A 22,007-nucleotide genomic window follows, 5' to 3' on the forward strand; every position below is an offset into this window, starting at 1 on the left:
ATCGCTTGAATGATTAACCAAACGTATGTGGTACTCGTACGCATACTTATACATACTTGTAGTATCAAAGTATTGATAAGAAAAACTGACCGTCTTTAACGATAACGCAAGTGCGACAAACATACTATTATGACTTTTTGTCAAGTCATAATTTGATACACAATTGGCATAATAGGGATGATGACGGGGTATGAAAATTAAAAATCTATTTAGTCTGTCAGTTAGGTAATGAAAAAGTATTAGACATGTTTTATTTTGAGATAACAATATTTTGATAAAACGAATCAAATTTTAGGAGTGGGGGCAAATACTTCACGTAAAAAACGTACCTAGAAGTGACGTCTTGCGATATTTCAAATCAATATATCTTCGAAAGTATTTGTTTCCGAATACTATATAATACCAAAAATACGTGTCTAAAATTATAAAATAATCTACAAGACGGACATTAAAATAAAAATTAGTCATCTACTCTATTTTCAGATTGTCTCATAATAAATGTTCTCATACATTTACCTAACAATGGCAATCTCACTGAACTACAGGACTTAAATAGCTTATAACCACTAGTAGCATTGCCCGTGTGCATTCTAGTCAAAATATGTCCCACGGGAAAGTATTGAGTATTTATTTCTCATCAGATAGTTATAAAGAAAATAGACTGTATTATTCTACACCATAATCTATTTTTATGCTGAACTTTTCCAAGGTCTGTTCAACTATCATGGTGTGTTTGGAGTTACAAACATCTATCCAGCCTCAAGGTTTGAATCACGAGTCTGGTGCAACACTTGGCGACTTTGCAGTTTCCAGAAAATGTCACTTATATTCCCATTTGTGAATTCATTATTCCCATAATTTCGATAATTTACCTTCCAACCCCCAAAAAAATTGAGTATACCTTTTCAGCGGTCTAACTCCTCTGGTGACCTTATACGACGTTACACTTACAATTAAACGATCCGTCATCACATACCTACCTACTTGTTATTCTAGTATAATTATTTCAAGGTAACATAGTTACATTAGAATCATTTTTTATGGAATACGCCGTAAACGTAGTAATCGCCGCTGCCCATCGCCTCTTGTAACACCAGAGGCGTTACAAGTGTGTTGCCGGCATTTTGGGGCCTGCTTTTTGGAAAAAAGTAAGGGTTGTTGGGGAATCGGGCATTGGGAAGATTGGGAATAGGGAATTGAGCTTTCATCATCTATAATAGAAAGCAAGATAGACTTTTAATAAACTTTTTGTAACGAAAATCTAGACAAACAACACAATAGGTACCTACCCCTTAACTTCCCAGTTCTGCAATTCATGCTTACATATTTCACTACGTGATGTCATGTCCAAAATTAAATCACTTCCAAAGTCTTGGATGATAAAATCAGACCATACTCATATCTGCTCCGGGAGGCATCATCCTAATCGTACGCGAGTGCGCGATGAATGAATAAGGCCGCGATGGTCGCATTACCTCGCGCGGTGATTAAAACTGTGTAGTGTATTTACACTAATAATATATTATTATATATAATACTATGTGATTCTTCATTGGCCTTGGTTAAGTGCATATTTGCACTTGGCTGTTGCAATTTGTTGTCTATGTTCTAAGCTGTATGTAAAAAATACACATAAAAAATGATATTCTGTTATATCACGTTATATTGCATTATTATTTATTTTGTTTATAAGTAAACAATGATATTTATTTTGATTTGCATCTATTGAAATTAAAATTAATTACATTTAATTTTGTCGTCGGCATTTAGTAGAGATAGAGAGCTCTATGTGGCAGGTTTTAATTTTCAAATATTTAAGGGACCGTCATTTTGAATAAATTTAATCTTACTATCATAATAAATAGACGTCCACTGCTGAACATTAGGTTTCCTCAGTAATTTCCAGATCAACCAGTAGGAAATAACCTGCACCCAGTGGTTTGCCCATTATATATAATTTTTATATAAACTACATAGGTAATATTTGAAATAAATATTCAATCCAGCTTTATACCTACCTTCTCATCTGACTTCCGAAGATACTCGTAGCACTAAGGCGTTCCCTTAGGAATCCACCTTTTACGTTAGTCAACAAAAATAATACGATATGATATCGCCCATGTTGACAATACAAAACAAGATAACTGATAGATAGGTACTTGTGTTCATTTATAAATAGCATGCCGGCTCTATCATGGTCAGTGTTCGAGTGAGACGTACAGACGTGTGTTGTGTCTTTTAAATTCTAATATTCATAGGAAAATCTCCATAAACGTGAGTATATTTTAGTCATTTATTAGACCTTGTTTTCTTTGAAAAGGTTAGATTGTTTTCGATAGTTTTTTTTTTTTAGGCTATGTACCCTTAGTATGGGTTTGCTTTATGTTTGAAGTAATTAACGAGAGCGCGTTTGGCGCTCTGATTGGTTGGTTTATTCGAGCCGGCAAACTCGTACTAAGGTCAAGTACATACAATTGTTAACACTTTAACAAATAATTGTTTGTAGTCACGAAATGTTGTCAAAGTACTTATATATGATTGAAGTATATAGTTACGTAGTCAAATATGTTATGTACATCTCAGTATAGTTACGGTAGCAAAGGTAGAAAACATTCTTGTTTTTGTCAATATAACTTTAAATTTTGATAAAAAATAATATTTGGAACCGACTATTCTTGAGATTCCATTTTGAAACTATATAGTTTTGTTGTCTTTTGACTAGTCATAATAGACTGTTGTATGAAGAATTGCAATTACATATTGTTAGTACGACGACTAAAAAGAAACTGTAATAAATGTTTGTATTTGAAAAAATAACGACATGACATCTAAACCAAATCAACAGTATAAGCACAAAAAAAAAGTTTTAAGTAGCTCTGTAACTGAATACTGATAATTTAAAATGTTCATCTTAAAATTTGTTTTCATTATATGATTGTGAATTACAGATGGTTGTAAAACTGTATACTTTGGACATGAGTCCGCCAGTACGCGCGTGCATGATGGCTTGTGAGATCTTCAACGTGCCATTCGAGAAGATACCAGTAAACCTCATGGCTGGTGAACATCTCACTCCAGAATATTTAAAGGTAAGATAATTTATTTGCTATATAGTGTTACTATAATTTTGGTATATGGTAATATGGTTACCATAATTACCATTCATAATTTTGCACTGTAGTTAATCCAACAGAAATTATGACTTAACTTTTAAACGTAGGTAATGCTCTGAGTAACTTTCACGTCATAAGAACAAACACAGTTTTACTATGTCCATCTATATGATTAGTTATTATTTATCTTATATTGGGGTAACAAACAGTTAATACAAACAAATACATAACAACAAGCAAAGCCAATTACAGGTTCCCACTTATAGAAATAGAAAAAGAAACATAAACTTTAAATAATTATATGTTGTAAACGGATTGTAATATCTTAACACTTCTTAAATAAATCTTTATCTTTTTACAGAAAAATCCTCTCCACACAGTCCCTGTTATGGAAGATGGTGATGTCACATTACATGACAGGTTGGTGTGATTTTTTCTGAAACACACTTCAAATGCAAATAACACATCACACACAGCTTGACATCACGATTGTACAATCTAAGTTAGGAGCGGCATTACTATGACCATGGCTTTGACTTAAGATCAATTCTATGCCAAAAATTCTGAGACCCTCATAAAAAAACACATAACTTATGTAGTATATTTTTTTAATTTTCAGCCACGCAATCATGGCCTACCTAGCTGACACCTACGGAAAGGATGAGTCTTGGTATCCAAAAGACGTCAAAAAACGGGCGCTAGTTAACCAAAAACTGTTCTTCGACACAGCTATAATTTTCCCTAGATTACGCAATATCACAGTAAGTAGCATTCTTGAAACTACAAGATAGATATGAATGGGGCCGTTGGTAGAAGGCGCCTTAGACGGACATATAGTGACCAGATTAGCGATATATTAAAGAAGGGCCAAATTAAAAGTACCTTTAACTGACGAGCATGCATGTAAAGACTGATGATGATGATGAAGCGAAAGTGGTGTGTAAGAATCGCTGCAATTGGCGTTCTATTGTCTCCACCTTCCTCATGGGAGAAAGGCTTGAGATTATATATTTATGTAGCATTCTCGCTTAATAACATGACACGTCTACAACGAATGTCTAAATATAAATATTTTCTTTTTAAATGGGTGAGATTAAAAATACATGAAAAATACATTCAAACCCATAATAACAAATATTTTTCATTACAAATAACATATAAATATATAGAGCATTAACAATATGGATATCGCCTGAAATGTGGTATTCACGGTTTTTGTATTATTTTTTTTTTTTTTGTTACAGTATAACATTGTGATGAAAGGAAAGACGACCATCGAACCAGAATTAATGGAGGCCATTGCAGAAGCCTACGGGTTCATGGAAGCATTCCTGTCCCGGACTAAATATATCGCTGCGGATAATGTTACCATCGCTGACATAGGAATATTGGCTGTTATGACGTCTCTCGAACACATTCTTCCTGTGGAACCTAAAAAGTAAGTATTTTTTTTTCCTTTTTAAGCCAGTATATGAGACACAATAGAAAACACATTGTGTTTCGCGTAGATCTGAGATACCACATTGATACCACGGGTTAAAATGCCGGCAACCCATCTGTGACTCCTCTGGTGTTACGGGCGTCTATGTGCAGCATGATCGCTTACCATTACGTGATCCGTCAGCTTGTTTACCTTCTATCCATAAAAAATAGATTCAGATTAAAGTTTTATTTAATCAGTATGAACCTAATTGGATTCGGTAAATGAATTTAAAAAAACAATATTATTTTTTCGAATTTCGACATAAGCTTGCTTATTATGTTAGCTTGCTATGCAAAAGGGCTTACTCGTATTCTTTCTGAAGGATATAGTCCGAAACAAAGGGGTAGACAGAAAACCAAAGGCATCGACATAACTGAAAGGCTTAAATGTCTAATAGTGTACAGAAATGTTGGTAGAAAAAAAAACCTTTTTTTATTATGATGTCACTGTCAACTATGTTTTTTTTTGTCAGCGTTGATCGTCCCACTGCAGGACAAAGGCCTCCCTACCCTCCTTCCACTCATCTCTTAGTAGAGCTTTCTGTGACCAATCCTTTTCATAGGAGTCGAGTTCATCCCGCCATCTCCTTCTGGGCCTGCCGCGACGCCTATTGACGTTCAGTGGGCTCCACTCAGTAGTGAGTCAACTATGAATATTAAACCAATTTGTTATTTCTCTTTCAGATACCCAAAAACATCTACGTGGTTACAAAACATGAAAGCGACGCCATACTGCAAGAAATGGAACGAAGAAGGTGCTAATGCTTTGGGCGCGTATGTTAAGAGTAAAGTTGCTTTGTAAGGTCCAAGCAAATAAATGTATTCAAGCAGAATTACTTGTGATTACAAAACTTCTCATGTATGACTAAGAATAAAGATATATTTTCCATTTGTTATTGCTTTGTTTTATTGCCTTTTATTTTTGAACCTTAGCAAGACTAATATTTAATATCATTTAAACAAAAAAAAAAAACAGATTTATAAAGGCCGGCAACACACCTGTGACTCTCTGGTATTCCAGGGCGGCGCTGATCACTTACCATCACGTAACCCGTCTGTTCGTTTGCCCACTATTCCATAGAAAGCAACAAAACTCACTAAGGTTAAGCCGACGATGAAAAAATATGGCATAACCGCTGACCATTCATTGGGTCACCACCAGAGCTTTATTTACGAATATCTCAGCAATTAAATTAATTTGGCAACTCACTTTTAAATAGAACAGACAATAGCATTTAATTTGAAAGGTGTTTTTAAATAAGAACAAAAGAAACCTACTACACAAAACAATTTAAATTATTTAATCAAAGTAGATACACAAATATTGTTCATACAATATTTTCTCCTCAAAATCTCATGCGAGCTGTTCATTCGTTTCATTAATTAATTCATCTTCACACCATCGTACGTTGCACAACGTTGTTCTATTTTGCACACATTCCAAAAGATGGCGGCTCAATATTTGCAGAAATGATTTTACTAAACAATTTTATACATCTTACTGTCTTCATTTCAACATGATAGATTATTTGCTTCAGCTTACCTTTAAAAATTCTAGAGTAAGAATACCACCCAAGAAACTTATTATGATGCCGGCTGATGCGCGTGGATTACGCACTTGATGACTACTCCTAGTACATCAGCTTCCTGCCAACAAAGGTCCGGTTACCATCGAACCAGCCATTTCAGAGATTAGCCAGAACAAACAGACAGACAAAAATTGAAAAAAAAACTATTTTGGTGCATGTACCGTATGTATATTTACAAGGTAGTAAAAAGAGGTTATTATTACAAACAAGAACCCCAATTTATATTATTTTTTTCACACTCCGCATCGTCGCTTCTCGTCAGATGAGATAGCGGTCAAGCGTGAACCAATAGATAAAAAAAAAAAAAATATTTGTCTAGACTAGATGGTAGGGTAGGAGAGCCATGCTTCGGCACGAATACACCAGTTCGACCGGAGTGATACCAAGCCTCACAGAAAACCGACATGTAACAACGCTTGCGTTGTGTTTCATTGTGTGAGTAAGGTTACTGGAGGTTCAATTAGCCCCTTCCCAATCTTCCCAATTCCTCAACAACCCTTAAATTCCTAAACCCCTAAAGGTCGGCAACGCACTTGTATCGCCTCTGGTGTTTCGGGTGTCCAAGGGTGGTGGCGATTGCTTACCATCAGGTGATCCATCTGCTCGTTTACTGGCTTATACCATAAAAAAGATACACAACGTATGCCTCTTGATAAGCTATTGATCTGAATGGGAACCTTTAAGCACTATTTATAAATGAGCTTATCTGGTTGTTATCTCGTTGAGTAATATTCGTATTATCACCAATTTTATTATTATCACAAAATAAACACATTATCCTGATTGTACCAGAAATTAACATGTTCTATTTTAGTTTTCCGCTTAATTTTGAAAATTACCTGATTATGGTATCTGATAAAAAATTGCCTTAATTTACGGTGTTAGATAGTCATGGTAACCAAGAGTTTTAAGATACCCGCTTCTCATGCATGAGGGCAAGGGTCGAAACTTACCAACGGCAAGAACCAATGTGACTTTTTGACGAATGATATGACGATTATGTGACGAATTATATCGTCTTTTTTAGGGTATTTAGACACCATTGACAAGCGATAAAGTAGGAGCTTCTACCAGCGGCTTCGCCCGCATTCTGAAATAAAAAGTAAGCTAAGTGATATTCCAGACCATAAACTACCCCTGTTCCAAATTTATTTCCATCCCTTCAGCCTAAAACAAACAAACATACAAACTTTCCCATTTACATTATAATAAATTGGATTAATCTCCGTAATCATCAACAGTTTCGATTAAAATCTTATTTACCTACCATTAAAAAATACCTACTTAAAGTAAATATATAGATTTCACACATATTGTGAATTATTGTGCAATATATAAGCAACATTTTGACACAACAACACAAATTGTATAAAGTTTCATATTATTATAACAGAAAAAAAATATACTTGATTTTTTTTATTGGTATCTATCAGGCCATTTCAAAATCTGATAGCAACAACTGAATAGGTAAGTATTTATTTCTAAATCTATAAAAAGCATCTTCAAAATATTCTCAATCGAATTCACAAGATCTAAGATCTATCGATTATATCTAGAATCTCCGGAGCTGCGGACTACCTAACAGGTTTACCGTGGCTCCGGTTCAATGAGCAGGAGTAGCAGCAGGGTGGTTTTTAGTCACTAAGAGTTTGACACTCCCTCTCGCCTCACCCGAGGCGGGAGAAATTATTGGAGGATTTCCCCCCCTTAAAAAAATATCTAGGATCTATAAATAATTGCTTATCGTCAATTAGCAACATTTATCACTAAAATCGTAGTACTAGATTGGCGAGGAAGTAAAGTGATAACGCAAACGTTTAGAGAAAGATATCTAATCTACAGATTATTATTTATATTTAGGTACAAATAAAACTCTCCTGATTGATGAATTGCACAATAATACATAACATGTATGAAATTTTATGAATTTTGACGTCAAGATGGGAGTTTATCAATATTATATTATGAAACATTAATATTGATGTAACAATGTAAACTTTGCTCAAAGATTTAGGAAATTTTGCCAGATTTTTCGATAATATAAATATACAAATGGTTTATTAGGTGGAACCCATTTCATAGAATAGCTGTGTCCAGTATATGGCAATAAGCTCAACCCCTATTATATGAGATTTATAATACAAATGGTGAAAAGTGTAATTACATTGTACAGTGGCGCTACGTGCCATGTGCCTCTGCCTACTACCCCTTTGGGGATAAAAAGGTGTGAAAATACGATTATAACATGAAACCCATTTCATAGTAGGTACAGATCATGTTTTAAACTGGAATATGCACCGGCAATAATAATACCTATAAGTATCTACTTATTTATTTGAAGGTCTCAATTCAACCAATCGTGAATTATTTTCAGACTGAAAAAGCCATAATCAGATTACTACAAAAATCTATACATGTAAAAGCAAATAATTTGTTTTAGACCAAAACTTGAAAAGCCACTGAGCCAATTATTAAATATTTTAAATTATGTGTGATTGTCCTGAAAAGGGTTAGCATATTATAAAAAAGTGTTTGTAAATGAAGCCGCGTATTTAGCTAGTTTTGTTTATAAACATGTTCATACCTGTATCAATCTGCCTAATTTGTTAGTTTACTGATAAAAATCAAATCGTTCAATGTTGATATTACACAATGAGATAAGCAGCTGATAACTTAATATTATACACTATAAAAAGCTAAACAGCTTCCCATATTGGTCAGTATCACATTGAGTGAGACCTACGGTAGACAGTCACATCTTAATATTTTCTAATTTACATCAAATATATTGCAAACGTAAGTGTATTTTTAACATTTTCTACATTTTTTTTAACTTTTGAGACTAAATAGTTAGTAAAAATGTAATAATTTGGTATTAGATATAATAAATATTACTTCACTAAACTACTCACTGTTTCGGAAAACTAATAATTAAAAATATTTTGTTTGCTGTTTAAATCTTCAATAATTTCGTTATAATTGAAAAATTCCAAATATCTCTTTACTTACAAATGACATCAAAGCAAATTGATAGATTAATCAATTTAGTCGAGGAAGTTGCATTAAAAATTAACTTAGTAATAGTTTAATTTATTATCCCCTAAACTGTGGTTCACAGTTCACTCGAGGAAAATTAGTTTTCCAATTTTAACTCAGCAGTAATAGTAGAAAAAATTGTCGCCAAACTTTCCATGTTTGTAATTATTTAATTAGTGATCAAATCAAATAACATTTTTCAGATGGTTGTGAAACTATACACCTACGAGATGAGCCCGTCAGTGCGTGCGTGCATGATGGCTTGTGAGATCTTCAATGTACCATTCGAGAAGGTACCTATCGACCTCCAGGCTGGTGAACATCTTACTCCAGAATTTTTAAAGGTAAGTTGACAACAAGCTTAGGACATAATCCCTAAGGTAAACATTACAACCATCGGCGTCGAGACGACGATGAAGTACCTAGGACTCGTCCTCGACAGTCGATGGAACTTCGTGGAGCATTTCCGACGTTTGGCTCCTAAGTTGGAACGGACGGGGGCTGCGCTTAAGCGGCTCCTGCCCAACCTCGGGGGCCAAATGCCTCCTGCCGGAGGTTGTACGCGAGGATCGTGCGGTCCATGGCCCTCTACGGAGCCCCTGTGTGGGCGCCGAACCTGATGCGGCGGCCAGCTCGGGCGCTGCTCACGTCCCAGAGGGTCATGGCCATTCGAGTGATCCGCGGATATCGCACGATCTCCGGAGAGGCGGCCAACCTCCTTGCCGGACTCCCGCCGTGGGATTTGGAGGCGAAGGTGCTCGCGCGCGTCTTTAGTTTGCGCGCCGACGCGCGTCGCCGGGGCGAAACTCCACTGCCGCGCCAGATTAATGCGTGGCGGGATGAGCTCCGGCGCGATCTCATGGCGGAATGGCAGCAGCGACTGTCGCAACCAAGGGCTGGGCTCGCTGTCATTGCAGCGGTAAGTCCCCTCTTTGAGGAGTGGCTAGAGAGGCGCCACGGCGTCCTCACCTACCGCCTGACGCAGGTGCTTACCGGACATGGAAGCTTCGGTAGGTTCCTGTTTCTGATTGGGCGGGAGGAAACGCCCGGGTGTCATCACTGCGAAGACCGCCCGGAGGACACGGTGGAACATACGCTTGCGGTCTGCCCTGCGTGGGCTGAGCACCGCCGTGTCCTCAGGGATGTGGTCGGCGACGGCGCCCTCTCGCGTCCGGCACTGATACAAGCCATGGTGCGGAGCGAGGGGGACTGGGATGCCGTCTCCTCCTTCTGCGAAGCAGTCATGCTAGCTAAGGAGGAGGCGGGGCGCGTGAGGGAACGAACTTCCTCACGCCCCAGCCGTCGCGAGAGACACTCCGGGCGTCGGGGATCGCGCGACGATCAAATTGTAAAATCCGGCCACCGTAAGTGCGGGTCTGCGGACGGTGAGCAAGGGTAGCTCGCCGCCCGACCAGAACCAGACCCGTGCGTGCGGCGCGTCGCGTTCTGCGCGCGCCTCAAAGAGCCATCAGACCACCACAGATGGGGCCCAGTAGGGCTGATGCCTAATCCGGAGCTGCGGACTACCTAGCGGGTTTACCGGGGCTCCGGCTCGACGGGCAGGAATAGGAACGGGGTGGTTTTTAGTCAGTAAGAGTCTGACACTCCCTCTCGCCTCGCCCAAGGCAGGAGAAGTCATTGGATGATTTTCCACCCTAAAAAAAAAAAAAAAAAAAAAAAAAGGTAAACATTACAATATTAACACCCACTTTGGACTTGAGATTCCCACTATTTAATTTACCCAAAGTGTGTAAAACTTCCCGGACTATTTAGCGGGTTACCGGAGCTCTGGCTCGAAAAGCAGGAGTAGGAACGGAGAGGTTTTTAGTCAGTAAGAGACTGACACTCCCTCTCGCCTCGTCCAAGGCGGGAGAAGTCATTGGATGATTTTCCCCCGTTAAAAAAGTGGGTAATACTTTGAATCTAAAGCAATATATTTCCTTCTTTACAGAAAAATCCCCTCCATCAAGTCCCTGTAATGGAAGATGGAGATTTGACAATACATGACAGGTTGGTTTATTTTAATTTTATTACAAACTTATATAGAAATGCTCGAAACCATATCTCCAAGTTTAAAATCAGTATCGAGGTGTATGGTGGTGTATGAAAGGTGTGATGTGTTGGCATGTGTAATTAATATGTTTGTAAGTGCATTGTCTTAGAAAGGAATTTTAATTGTAAGACACAGAAAGAACTCTTATAATTTATTTATTTTATTTTCAGCCACGCAATATTGCCTTACCTAGCCGACACCTTTGGGAAAGATGACTCTTGGTATCCAAAAGACGTTAAAAAACGGGCTTTAGTTAACCAAAAACTAATCTTCAATGCTGTTATTGTTTTTGCTAGAGCACGTAACATCACAGTAAGTATTTATATTTGTAAACATGTTTTCTCTATTATTGGCGTTCGCCAGATTTGCTAATATAACTATAAATATATTTTTTAATTACAGTACCACATCGTATTGAGAGGAAAGACGACCATAGAACAAGAATTAATAGACGATGTTACAGAAGCCTACGGATTCATAGAAACATTCCTGTCCAGTACAAAATACATTGCTGGAGACCACATCACGATCGCTGACATAGCAATTTTGGCTGTTATGACTTCAATCACTCAAATTGTAAAATTGGATGCTCAAAAGTAAGTGAATAAACTTAATGTTTCTTTAAGAATGAGTGACCTTTCAATTTTTTTATGGAATAGGGGGCAAACGACCAGACGGGTCGCCCGATGGTATGCGATCAACGCCGCCCATGGACACACAATTCGTTTGTAAGCAACAAACCTTGCAGAATATCGGCTTGTGAGAACGCTTGCTTTATGTTTCGCGTTTCAATTAGTTACCATGAGATGATCGATCGGTTGGTTTTTCCTAAAATGATTGTTGTTGTGAAAGCAATTTTATTATAGTCGTAGGCACTAAGCCAATGAATCTAACAAATCTATTTCTATTCCAGATTCCCCAAAACATCAGCCTGGTTAGAAAACTTGAAGAAACAGCCCTATTATAAGAAATATGACGAAGCAGGTGCAAATGAACTGGCTGCGTATGTTAACAGCAAAGTTGCATAAACTGCATTCCTTATTGTTCTATTAAATCAGAGTAATGTTAAGTTAAATTGATGAGATGTTATAATAATATGTGTGCATAAGGAATAAATAATTTCACAATTTATAAAGTAGTAATCATTTTATTTATTCTTTTAACTATTTATAAAGGCTATGGAAAAAATAACATTAACCATAATATGTAACAATTATATTTCAATTTCATCAAAATACGTTTTTTAGTTTCATCGCGATAGACGGCCAAACATACAAACATCCAAACATCCAAACTAACAAACAAAGTTGTATTATGTCTTTGTGCTACATACCTCTTTGCGTGTATTATAAAATCATCCAAATTAAGACTCCAATGAATGAAGTGAATGAAACTGAAGACATGACAATCACTGTCAAACGTTATCAGATATCCAGTGTATAATAGTTTAAGGTACTCTTTTTAAATATTCTTTCTAATTACGAGATTTTTACGTATATTATAATGTAACATATAGGTAGGAGAACCTATAATACATACCAATAATTTGTAGACCGGCTCAATAAGCCTGAAGTAGGTTCTTTAAAGTAAGTTGTAGCTAAAAATTAGATACATTATGAATTAAAATTATGAATTTAACAATAAATTATGAGTTTAACGTATAATGTTCCTTGTATCTAATCAACAAAATATCCATGTAAGCATTTAGAAACTTAGAACATACATATAGTATGGTTATAGGTAGGCAATTGTGTACAGAAACCATAACAGTTAGCTGCAGTTAACGGGTCATTGCAACGCTCGTAGACAGACCGTTTACAACATGTCACTCACAACGCAGTACTTCAGATAATTGGGAAGTAAACTTGGATGTAACGTTTATAGGAGGATCTTCTGAAGTTCATATTATACTTAGTTTTGTACAAGATATACCTGTTTTGTTTCGAAAAGTATCATACAATGTTCGAATATCTTCAAGAATAATACAATGTTTAAGTTACCATACCGTAATATTTATGTCATTTATTATATTGTATAAGTAGGTGGTTTTCCATTGATAATAGTCACCTTCCACCAGTTCTCGTATGAAACATAAATAATTAAAAACTTGTTGGTATCGGCGAGAGGGAGTGTCAGACTCGTACTGACTAAAAACCACCCCGTTTCTCTTCCTGCTTTTCGAGCCGGAGCCCCGCGGTTTTTCGAACCATCCCATTCCACCTAGCGGGTTTACTACCCGCTAGGTGGGATGGGATGGTTCAAAAACCTATTCGAGCTATTCGTAGTCAGTTTGGGGTAGGTTCAGGTAACAAAAACAATTTACCATTCTCAAGCTAAGCTCTGTTGAAAAAGCCGTCCTTGTGACGAAAATATCAACGAAGTATTATTATAGACATGCCTAAGCATATGAAAAATATATCAAAATGTCTTCAAAGGAAACTAATACTTCTGTCAATACAATAGCTACCTATGTAAGGCTTATTTTCCTAAATAATATTATGTTCAAAATATTCCAGATGGTAATAAAGTTGTATACAACAGAGCTAAGTCCGCCTGTACGAGCTTCCATAATGGCGTTTGAAATATTTCAAGTTCCATACGAAAATATAGAAGTTAATTTATCAGACAAGTCGATTGAGGACCCTGAATTTTTAAATGTAAGACAATTTTAAATAGTACTTTAAATAGGTCATTCATAATAATTAGACACGTATTTTTTATCTTCTTTCGGACACAAATTTTATTAATATTTCGAAGACACATATTATATTGATTTAAAATATCACGTGGTGTTACTTCTAGGTATGTTTTTTACGTAGAAATGACGAATTCGCAAGTATTGTTATCTTATATGACAAAATAAAAAACACGTATCTAATATTTTTTCATTACCTAACTGACGGACTATATTACGTTATTTTAGAAAAATCCATTGCGGACTGTTCCTGTTCTTGAAGACGAAGACTTTATATTGCATGACGGGTATGTAGTAGGTACTTACAATTGTTTAAATTTTAAAACTAGAACAGACTTTTTAAATTAAAACATAATTCAGGCACATCTCGCCATTCAATAGCGAGTTTATGCAATATCGAAGATACTAAACGAAAACGGAACGGAACAAAATCATTACTAAGTTTAAGTAATCATTAAATGTCTCTGAGTACAGTAGTAAGTGTAGATGTAAGTAAATGTCTTCGTGTAGAACACATTGTTAACTCATTGAACCAAATGTCTTCAGAAAACGGTTACCAGTCAATGGAAAAATATGTCTTCGTATTATCTATCACAGCCCTAATTGGTTATACGTTAATAAAACACGATTCCAGGAATAAAATAAAATGTATACGTCGAATTTATTGGTCAAAATAGCCGGTGGCTTAAGCCAACATGTATATAGCAATTTTTCGTTCATGCTCGATCCTAAATTCTGCGAAATCCACAATTCAAACAACGCCATTTCACCCGGTTACGGCTTAACACGTTTTAATTTATTATTCCGAAAATTGATTTATTTTTTCCTCCCGGCGACGGTTAAATCACTTGCTTTTATTCTTGTAATTATAAGGGTCCTTTTCCTCATGTGTTTTCATCACATTTTATTTTTATTTTGTGTCCGTTGTAAACATTTCTAGAAGAGTAGGCGGGTTCAAGAGATTAGGGATCCAACAAAAGAAAAAAATAGTAGTCTTGGGTTTTAGTGAAAATAAATATAATAGTGAAAACAATTTGGAAATGTCAACGAAATAAAAATAAAAACCCACAAAATCTGGGTAAAAATAGAACTTACATGCCAATTGTATAGATGTAACATCTTTTAGTTTATTTTTTTTTTGAGCAATTATTTGATAGTTTACGTTTACGAACCTTATATAAGGTGTTCTAAAATTATCTGCCACGGATTTCATCCGTTTATTTCGAACACAACACTAATAATTAACCATAAAATCGTGACAGATAATTTTAAAACACATGATATATTATACATCATATTTTTTATGTTATATATTTTACTCTTACCCCATATTTCAACATTTCAGTCATGCGATATTGATGTATTTAGCTGATGCCTATGGCACTGAAGATTCATGGTACCCAAAAGACTATAAAACCAGGGCGCTAGTCAACCAAAAACTATCATTTGTCAATGATATTATTTTTCCTGGATTGAAAAAGATTGCGGTAAGTAAATATTCTTTTCTATCACTATTCATAGTATGATTATTAAAAAAGGTAATAGGTAATCTAAAAATACCTTAGTAATAATAATAGCACTTTAGACTTATCACCTGTTATAAAAATGTCAAAAAGAAAAAGCCCTTTTAAAAACCTATTAAGGGTGCTTTTCCACCAGAGATGCGCTATGCTACGTTGCTGTGAATATGTTTGTTTTCCACCAATCATATTCATTGATACACACAGCTTAGCACTGGTGAAAAAGGAATCAGCTAAACTATGTTTTTTATTTCGAAAGATGCGTGCTATGGATTCTTGTTATGCTGCTATTGATGTGAGCTATGGATGGCTTCCCTAATATCGATACATTTTTTACTCCAGTTGCGCATCTTCTTCACATACCTATCTAGTTTGCGGTGGCGCATATTCATAGCACAGCTACATAGCTTAGTATCAGTGGAAACGGTGACATAGTTTCACAGCTTAGCTAAGCATAGCTACATAGCACATCTTTGATGGAAAAGCACCCTGAAAAGACTGTACCTATATTTAACATCATAATATTAGCTCAGAAATATTGCTAACGGTTCGGCGAGTACTAACAGTCTGTACCTAAGTAAGGCGACGTGTTTTGTTTATGTAGGCACCCGACCAACGATGGTATTTTCAGCAAGGTTAATTGTAGATTATTTTACGGTTTGAAGGTTTGAATATTTATTTTTATCTTCTATTGTAACGCTTGCGTTGTGTTTCGTTGTATGAGTGAAAACCGAATTACCGGAGGCCCAATGTGCGGTCACCCCTTCCCAATCTTCCCCATCCCCATTCCCGAACAACCACCCTTAAATTCCTAACCCCCAAAAGGCGCACAACGCACTTGTAACGCCTCTGGTGTTTCAAGTGTCCGGCGCGTGCGGCGATTGCTTACCATCAGGTAATACGTGTGCTCGATTACCGGTATGTCTCATAAAAAAAACTTGATTATAATCATGGTTACATGAATAATTTAATCTTCTCTCTGTTGTTATACAAATATCACTACTGTACCCTTAGTATGGGTTTGCTTTATATTGAACAAAAACGAAGCGAGAGCGAGTTCAGCTCTCTGATTGGCTGGCTCGAATAAACCAACCAATCAGTGCGCCGAAAGCTCTCGTATCAATTAATTTAAACGTAAAGCAAACTCATACTAAGGCTACTGATTGTATAGGTAGAATACTCAAAAAGAGCGCAATTCGAAATAGAAATTGAAGACATTTACATTTACTCACACATAACCAACAGCCTATAAGTGGCCACTGCTGACCAAAGGCCTCCTCTCGCACAGATATTGTTTTGAGCATTAACCACCATGCTTGCTCAATGCAGACTAGCGATTTCAAACTGGTAATTAGAAATTATAAGCCCAGGTTTCCTCACGATGTTTTCCTTCACCGTTTGTCAATGGTAGCTAGTAATCCTTACTCAGTGCCTGAATATAAATTAAATAAGACGAAGATGAAGAAAGTGATGATCAGACATTATTATTATGTATATCCATCTACTTTTTGTCAAGATTTTTTATCGATTACGACATAAATCCATCTACTTTGTGTCTACATTTTTATCAAATCCATCTCACTTACTGTGCATTGTTTTCTTAAAATCTTAACATTTTAGCACTCCGTAGTGGTTGAAAGAAAAAAAACATTGTTACCGCAGTGGACAGAGACCATGGAAGAAGCATATGGTATAATGGAGAAGTTCCTCAGCAAAACAACGTACATTGCTACAGATGACGTCACAATCGCCGACCTATCAGCCTATAGTAACATGTCGTGTCTAATGTATGTCGTTCCTGTGAATAGACAGAAGTAAGTCGACTGATTAAACAAAAAAAATTATTTAGCAAACAGTCGCAACATTAATTTCTTCAACCATAAAAGGAAAGGGATTTAAAATTCAATTAAAATCCGATATCTCTTATTTTAACTGATAAAAATATTATTATTCGATGAGGTAACTATAGCTTCGAGCCACAATAGGGACTTATTATTAGGGGATTATAAATAATATGATTTCGCAGGTTCCCGAAGACACTCAGATGGTGCCACGTCATGGAGATGCAGCCTTATTGTAAAGAGTTCAACAATAAAGCGGCGGCTACATTCGGAGATTTGTATAAGCTAATTACATCACGTTAGTATATAAAATAAATCTTTTATAAAACATTTTCTTGTTTTTATTTTAAATTAGACTGAAATAAAAGAACTCCTGCCAATTTAACTATTTTAACAATGCAGCTTTCATCGCAAGTGAAGCCAGCAACCGTCAACAAGCCACCTGAATGATAACCATGTATATTCCAAACTGTTTCATCGCCGTCGTTGCATCCAACGAGATTGGATTGAAGTGGGCCGCGTGCCAGTACACGTAGATACACAACCTACAGCATGATATTGTGAATAAATCGTAAGCTGCGCTCTGACCATGATATATGCCGGTACAAATTGGATTTATTTCCCGCTTTCCCTTCCCATTGGTACTGAACAGAAACTGTTATTGCACGTATGAACGATGAGGTGTCATGAATAAAATATTCTGTTGCGAACGCGTCACGCATCCGGAGGTTTCGATAGCGATTTCAATGTGATACACCAATCACACGACACCTCGTACAAATGATTTATTGCTCGTGTACACATAAGTGTAACCTGTTTTGGCACGTGGTGTAATAGAATTACCAGGCCCAAGAGTTTCAATGCCAAATAAAGGTACTTTTTTTAAGGGGGCAAAATCATTCAATGACTTCTTCCGCCTTGGGAGAAGGAATTGAATGAGAGAAAGTGTCAGACTCTTACTGACTAAAACCCACCCCATTCTTACTCCTGTTTTCCGAGCCAGAGCCTCGGTAAACCCGCTAGGTAATCTGCAGCTCCAAATATAGGTACTTAGTATTCAATGAACATATTATCTAATTTTTTAAGGATAAAAAATGTCAAATTCCCAGACTTTTTACTTTTAAAATGTTGAATACACGTGATACCTCAATATGCTGTTTAATGATACTCACGGCTTACGGCCGCGATTGACGTCGCGACTCATGTTTATAAAACCCTATCGTCGCTTGAAACTAGTAGAACAACCTCCTCGAACAGTTTTGTAAGTCGTATTACCCATTTCAAATGTTTCGGTAATTTTTCACGAGTAGCTCGACAGAGTCGATTTAAGTGGGATAGTTAGAGATTCACGTTGTTACTATCGCATAAGACTAATTCCGAAATGATCCGGTTCTCAGTATAACGAATATACCGCATAATTCGGTACTTCTGCATGCAAATGTCGTTTGTTAGATTTATGCTCCAATGCAAAACGACTCATTCCTATTTTGCTTTGCGTTTTATTTGAGTATTACCCGTAATACCCATTTTTGTTGTTTTTCCAATGTTGATCAAGTTACGCACACAAATCTATGCCGTGTCACAGGTTTATACGGTATAATCTCCTTTGCAGATACAAATTCCCGCATCGGTGTATTGTCTTTTGGGACATATATTTCAATAACTCTGCTGTGGTATTGCGTATAAATCGTTCTTTTAGACATTTGACAATAATTTACGTCGATAATTTGCATCGGAACAAAATATGCCTTTATTAACGCATAGTTGAGATATATTTTCTACTGAAACTCATTTATTTGTACTTAATGAGAACATTACGGCTTAATGACTTGGGCTTTACATTGCATTTTGCTGTAATTGGAGAAAATCCTCTAATTTAGAGAAAAAAATCCACTTTGACCTGTATTGAATAATTGATGATGGGACGGATTGATAAAAGCGTTAAATCCTATTTCGGAATGACCTTATTTTGAGACATATATGGATGACGGAGCGGGAGTGCTCGGTGACGTAAATTCCATTAGTATGCTGCTTCGACGGGTGATATTTTTGTATAAATAATGCCCACTCTGACGTAACACAGGGAACATTGGGTTCAATAACTTTGACACGTTCTTGACAGTCTAGCCGACCTTTTTGTTAGCACGTACAATGGCTCAAAGGGCGATGTTTCAACATCTATTGGCGTGTTCTTTGGTGCCTAACCTGAAATAACGTTATTAACTATGTTCTTATCCTTGATGTCAAATAACGGTAAAATGGGTTTTTTATTTAACATGCTCCGTACTCTGTAGTTCATTGTTCTAAGTGGACAGTTATCTATTTAATGACAAAACTGTTTGTCAGTATGTTTCATGAAGTAACTATTATGTGCCGTCCACTAGGTACCCTATTAGAATTAAATCTTCATCCTTGTCTAGTCTAGTTGTACCTACGTGGATCGGTCACTTCCATGACTAATCAGCCTGAAGAACCGATTTTGACGACCTCCTTGATATAAAACAAAGAATTGATGCATCGGCTATTAATACATCACCCACAGCAATGTTGTACCCATACAATCCTAACGTCTTTTGTGATAGCTATAAAGCCGAAATTGGGTTAATGGCTAACAATTTAAAGTTACCATCACACGTACGAGATGTTAACTAACCCCAAAGGAAACGATCCCAATACCATTTATCTGGCACATTTCCAAACTAGCACATAAGGCGTTCAAAATAAAAAGGGCATCAATTAAAATCTTAATGCACCTAATTAAAAGCATAATAGGAATGATATTTGAAATTTTAATTACGAAAACAATGATCGTTCAAATTAGGTGCTTTGGCCCATTTATAACGGTTTTGGTCCTCTTGTAACATAGCCCGATGAATACCTACAAATTGTCAGTTAAATGAGCTGAACGTTCAGGTAATGAACTAATTAATCGCTGACGACTAAGTGGCCCGCAAAGGAAATGTGATCTCACAATCAGTTACAGTTACGTCCAATTAGAAGATGTGGAAAATGTGAAATTATATGGAAAAGTTATTATGCGTTTTGTTATTAGAACTTGTGTTAAAGTAATCATAGTTTGTAATGTTGATCTATCTTTCTTTCCCCACGTGGTTAAAAGGACAGATAGAAGTATTATAGGAAGTGTTTCTATTCGAAAATGTTAATTCGGTAAGAACACGGAAACCTAGGTTTGTATTCGATGTTTAGTAATTCTCTCATCACTCAGACACTAGGTCCTAGTGTATAAATCTCATAACTGGACTTTTGTATTTAATATATACCCTCTGCCTACTTCACCGAGGCATCAAGTGGTGTTGTGATATTAACCAGCCCTTTTCCATCATAGAACATAATAATAATTGTCAAAACAGAGCAGAAAGATATGGATATAGGAAGGTACTACCAATGATAAATGATCCAAGTATTCCGAGATACTGTGTTTGCCTACACTGTTTTTGGTAAGAAACTTCTTGGGAAAACAAGAGTGTTATTATTTTATGATAAGAGTATGTTGCGGAAAAAGAAACATATAGCTTTTTTTTAAGGGGAGAAAATCATCTAATGATTTCTCTCGCTCAGGCGAGGCGAGAGGGAGTGTCAAACTCTTACTGACTAAAAATCACCCCGTTCCTACTCCAGTTTTTCGAGGCGGAGCCCCGGTAACCCGCTAGGCAGTCTGCAGCAGATACACACTATATATGATATTTTATTAGTATATAATTATAAGTCTGAAAAAAAAATAACAAACATTCGAAATTACGTCACAGTTCAATGAAATCCACGTGTTTACCGAAGCTATTTTAATATAAAACACACGTAAAAATACGTTTTAATTAAAAACAAACAAGTGACGAAAAATTTTCTCGTTTCAAAATAAAACTTTTATGTCAACTATCCCAGCTTAAAACTTTACGTATAACCGCGAACATTAAAGTGGTTGACGCTTTGACGCTGTTTTGCATATAAATTCTTGCAGAAAATGAAAAAAGTCATAAGTTACACTGTGCACTTTGAATTTTTAATATTAGTACTTGCTATTACTGCTACTATTTTTAGTATATGCCATAACTCTGTGAGTTGAACAAGATAACAATGCGCCGTTGACGTTGGATCTCACAATATCAGAGAAAGCAAAGCTTTATCCCTTTTTTTGTTGACGGGGGGAAACCTTCAAAAGTTGCCTAGCTTTTTGGGGAAAAAAACTAGGGAGTGTGGGATTTTTAACTCACTAAAACCACCGTCATCTGCACTTAAAGGGGGCACCGGGTCCTCTTAGAAGACTAACCCCGGAGAAAGCGTTTAGCCTACAAACAGACAATGTGCGGGCACTTCAATTGGCATTGAACATACCAGATGTTCAGTTAGCCAATGAACTTCTACAGCGAAGAAAAACATTTACCATGGTACCTCAACTTTGTCAGCCTCTTTGAAAGCTAAAAATCTTCCTATTTTAATGAAGCATTAGTTTTACAAAGATTAGTGTTAAGGCAAAGCTTATCATGAGAGAAATATTTTGCTTACGTCTTTGTCGTGACGTCACTGTCACGACTAGTGTGACAAGGGTCGTTGTCATGTCACAATCCTCTTAGTATAACTAAAAGCATTGCTGAAGCAGCCCAGTTTTAGTGTATAATATTTAGTTTCTTCGTAAACCTAGGCCTCATCGTGTTTTACAATA

The 22,007-nt window shown here is 36.4% G+C and overlaps 2 protein-coding genes across 2 annotated transcripts; both read left to right on the forward strand.

Annotated features, from left to right (window-relative positions):
• Nucleotides 1-2,121: 2,121 nt before the first annotated feature.
• Nucleotides 2,122-12,404, forward strand: LOC118261723 (uncharacterized). Its single transcript, XM_050701549.1, has 11 exons — nucleotides 2,122-2,274; nucleotides 2,949-3,089; nucleotides 3,475-3,533; nucleotides 3,733-3,874; nucleotides 4,358-4,551; nucleotides 5,280-5,394; nucleotides 9,424-9,564; nucleotides 11,172-11,230; nucleotides 11,444-11,585; nucleotides 11,676-11,869; nucleotides 12,187-12,404. The coding sequence occupies exons 2-11, from the start codon at nucleotides 2,949-2,951 to the stop codon at nucleotides 12,299-12,301; spliced, it is 1,302 nt and encodes a 433-aa protein (XP_050557506.1). The 5' UTR covers nucleotides 2,122-2,274; the 3' UTR covers nucleotides 12,302-12,404.
• A 1,320-nt stretch (nucleotides 12,405-13,724) lies between these two features.
• On the forward strand, nucleotides 13,725-17,641 carry LOC118282476 (glutathione S-transferase 1-like). The gene is made up of 5 exons (XM_050701592.1): nucleotides 13,725-13,930; nucleotides 14,197-14,255; nucleotides 15,314-15,455; nucleotides 17,109-17,302; nucleotides 17,515-17,641. The coding sequence occupies exons 1-5, from the start codon at nucleotides 13,772-13,774 to the stop codon at nucleotides 17,630-17,632; spliced, it is 672 nt and encodes a 223-aa protein (XP_050557549.1). The 5' UTR covers nucleotides 13,725-13,771; the 3' UTR covers nucleotides 17,633-17,641.
• The last annotated feature ends 4,366 nt before the right edge of the window (nucleotides 17,642-22,007 follow it).

Source organism: Spodoptera frugiperda, chromosome 20 (genome assembly GCF_023101765.2).
Source record: "Spodoptera frugiperda isolate SF20-4 chromosome 20, AGI-APGP_CSIRO_Sfru_2.0, whole genome shotgun sequence".
In the NCBI taxonomy this organism is placed as follows: Eukaryota; Metazoa; Arthropoda; class Insecta; order Lepidoptera; family Noctuidae; genus Spodoptera; species Spodoptera frugiperda.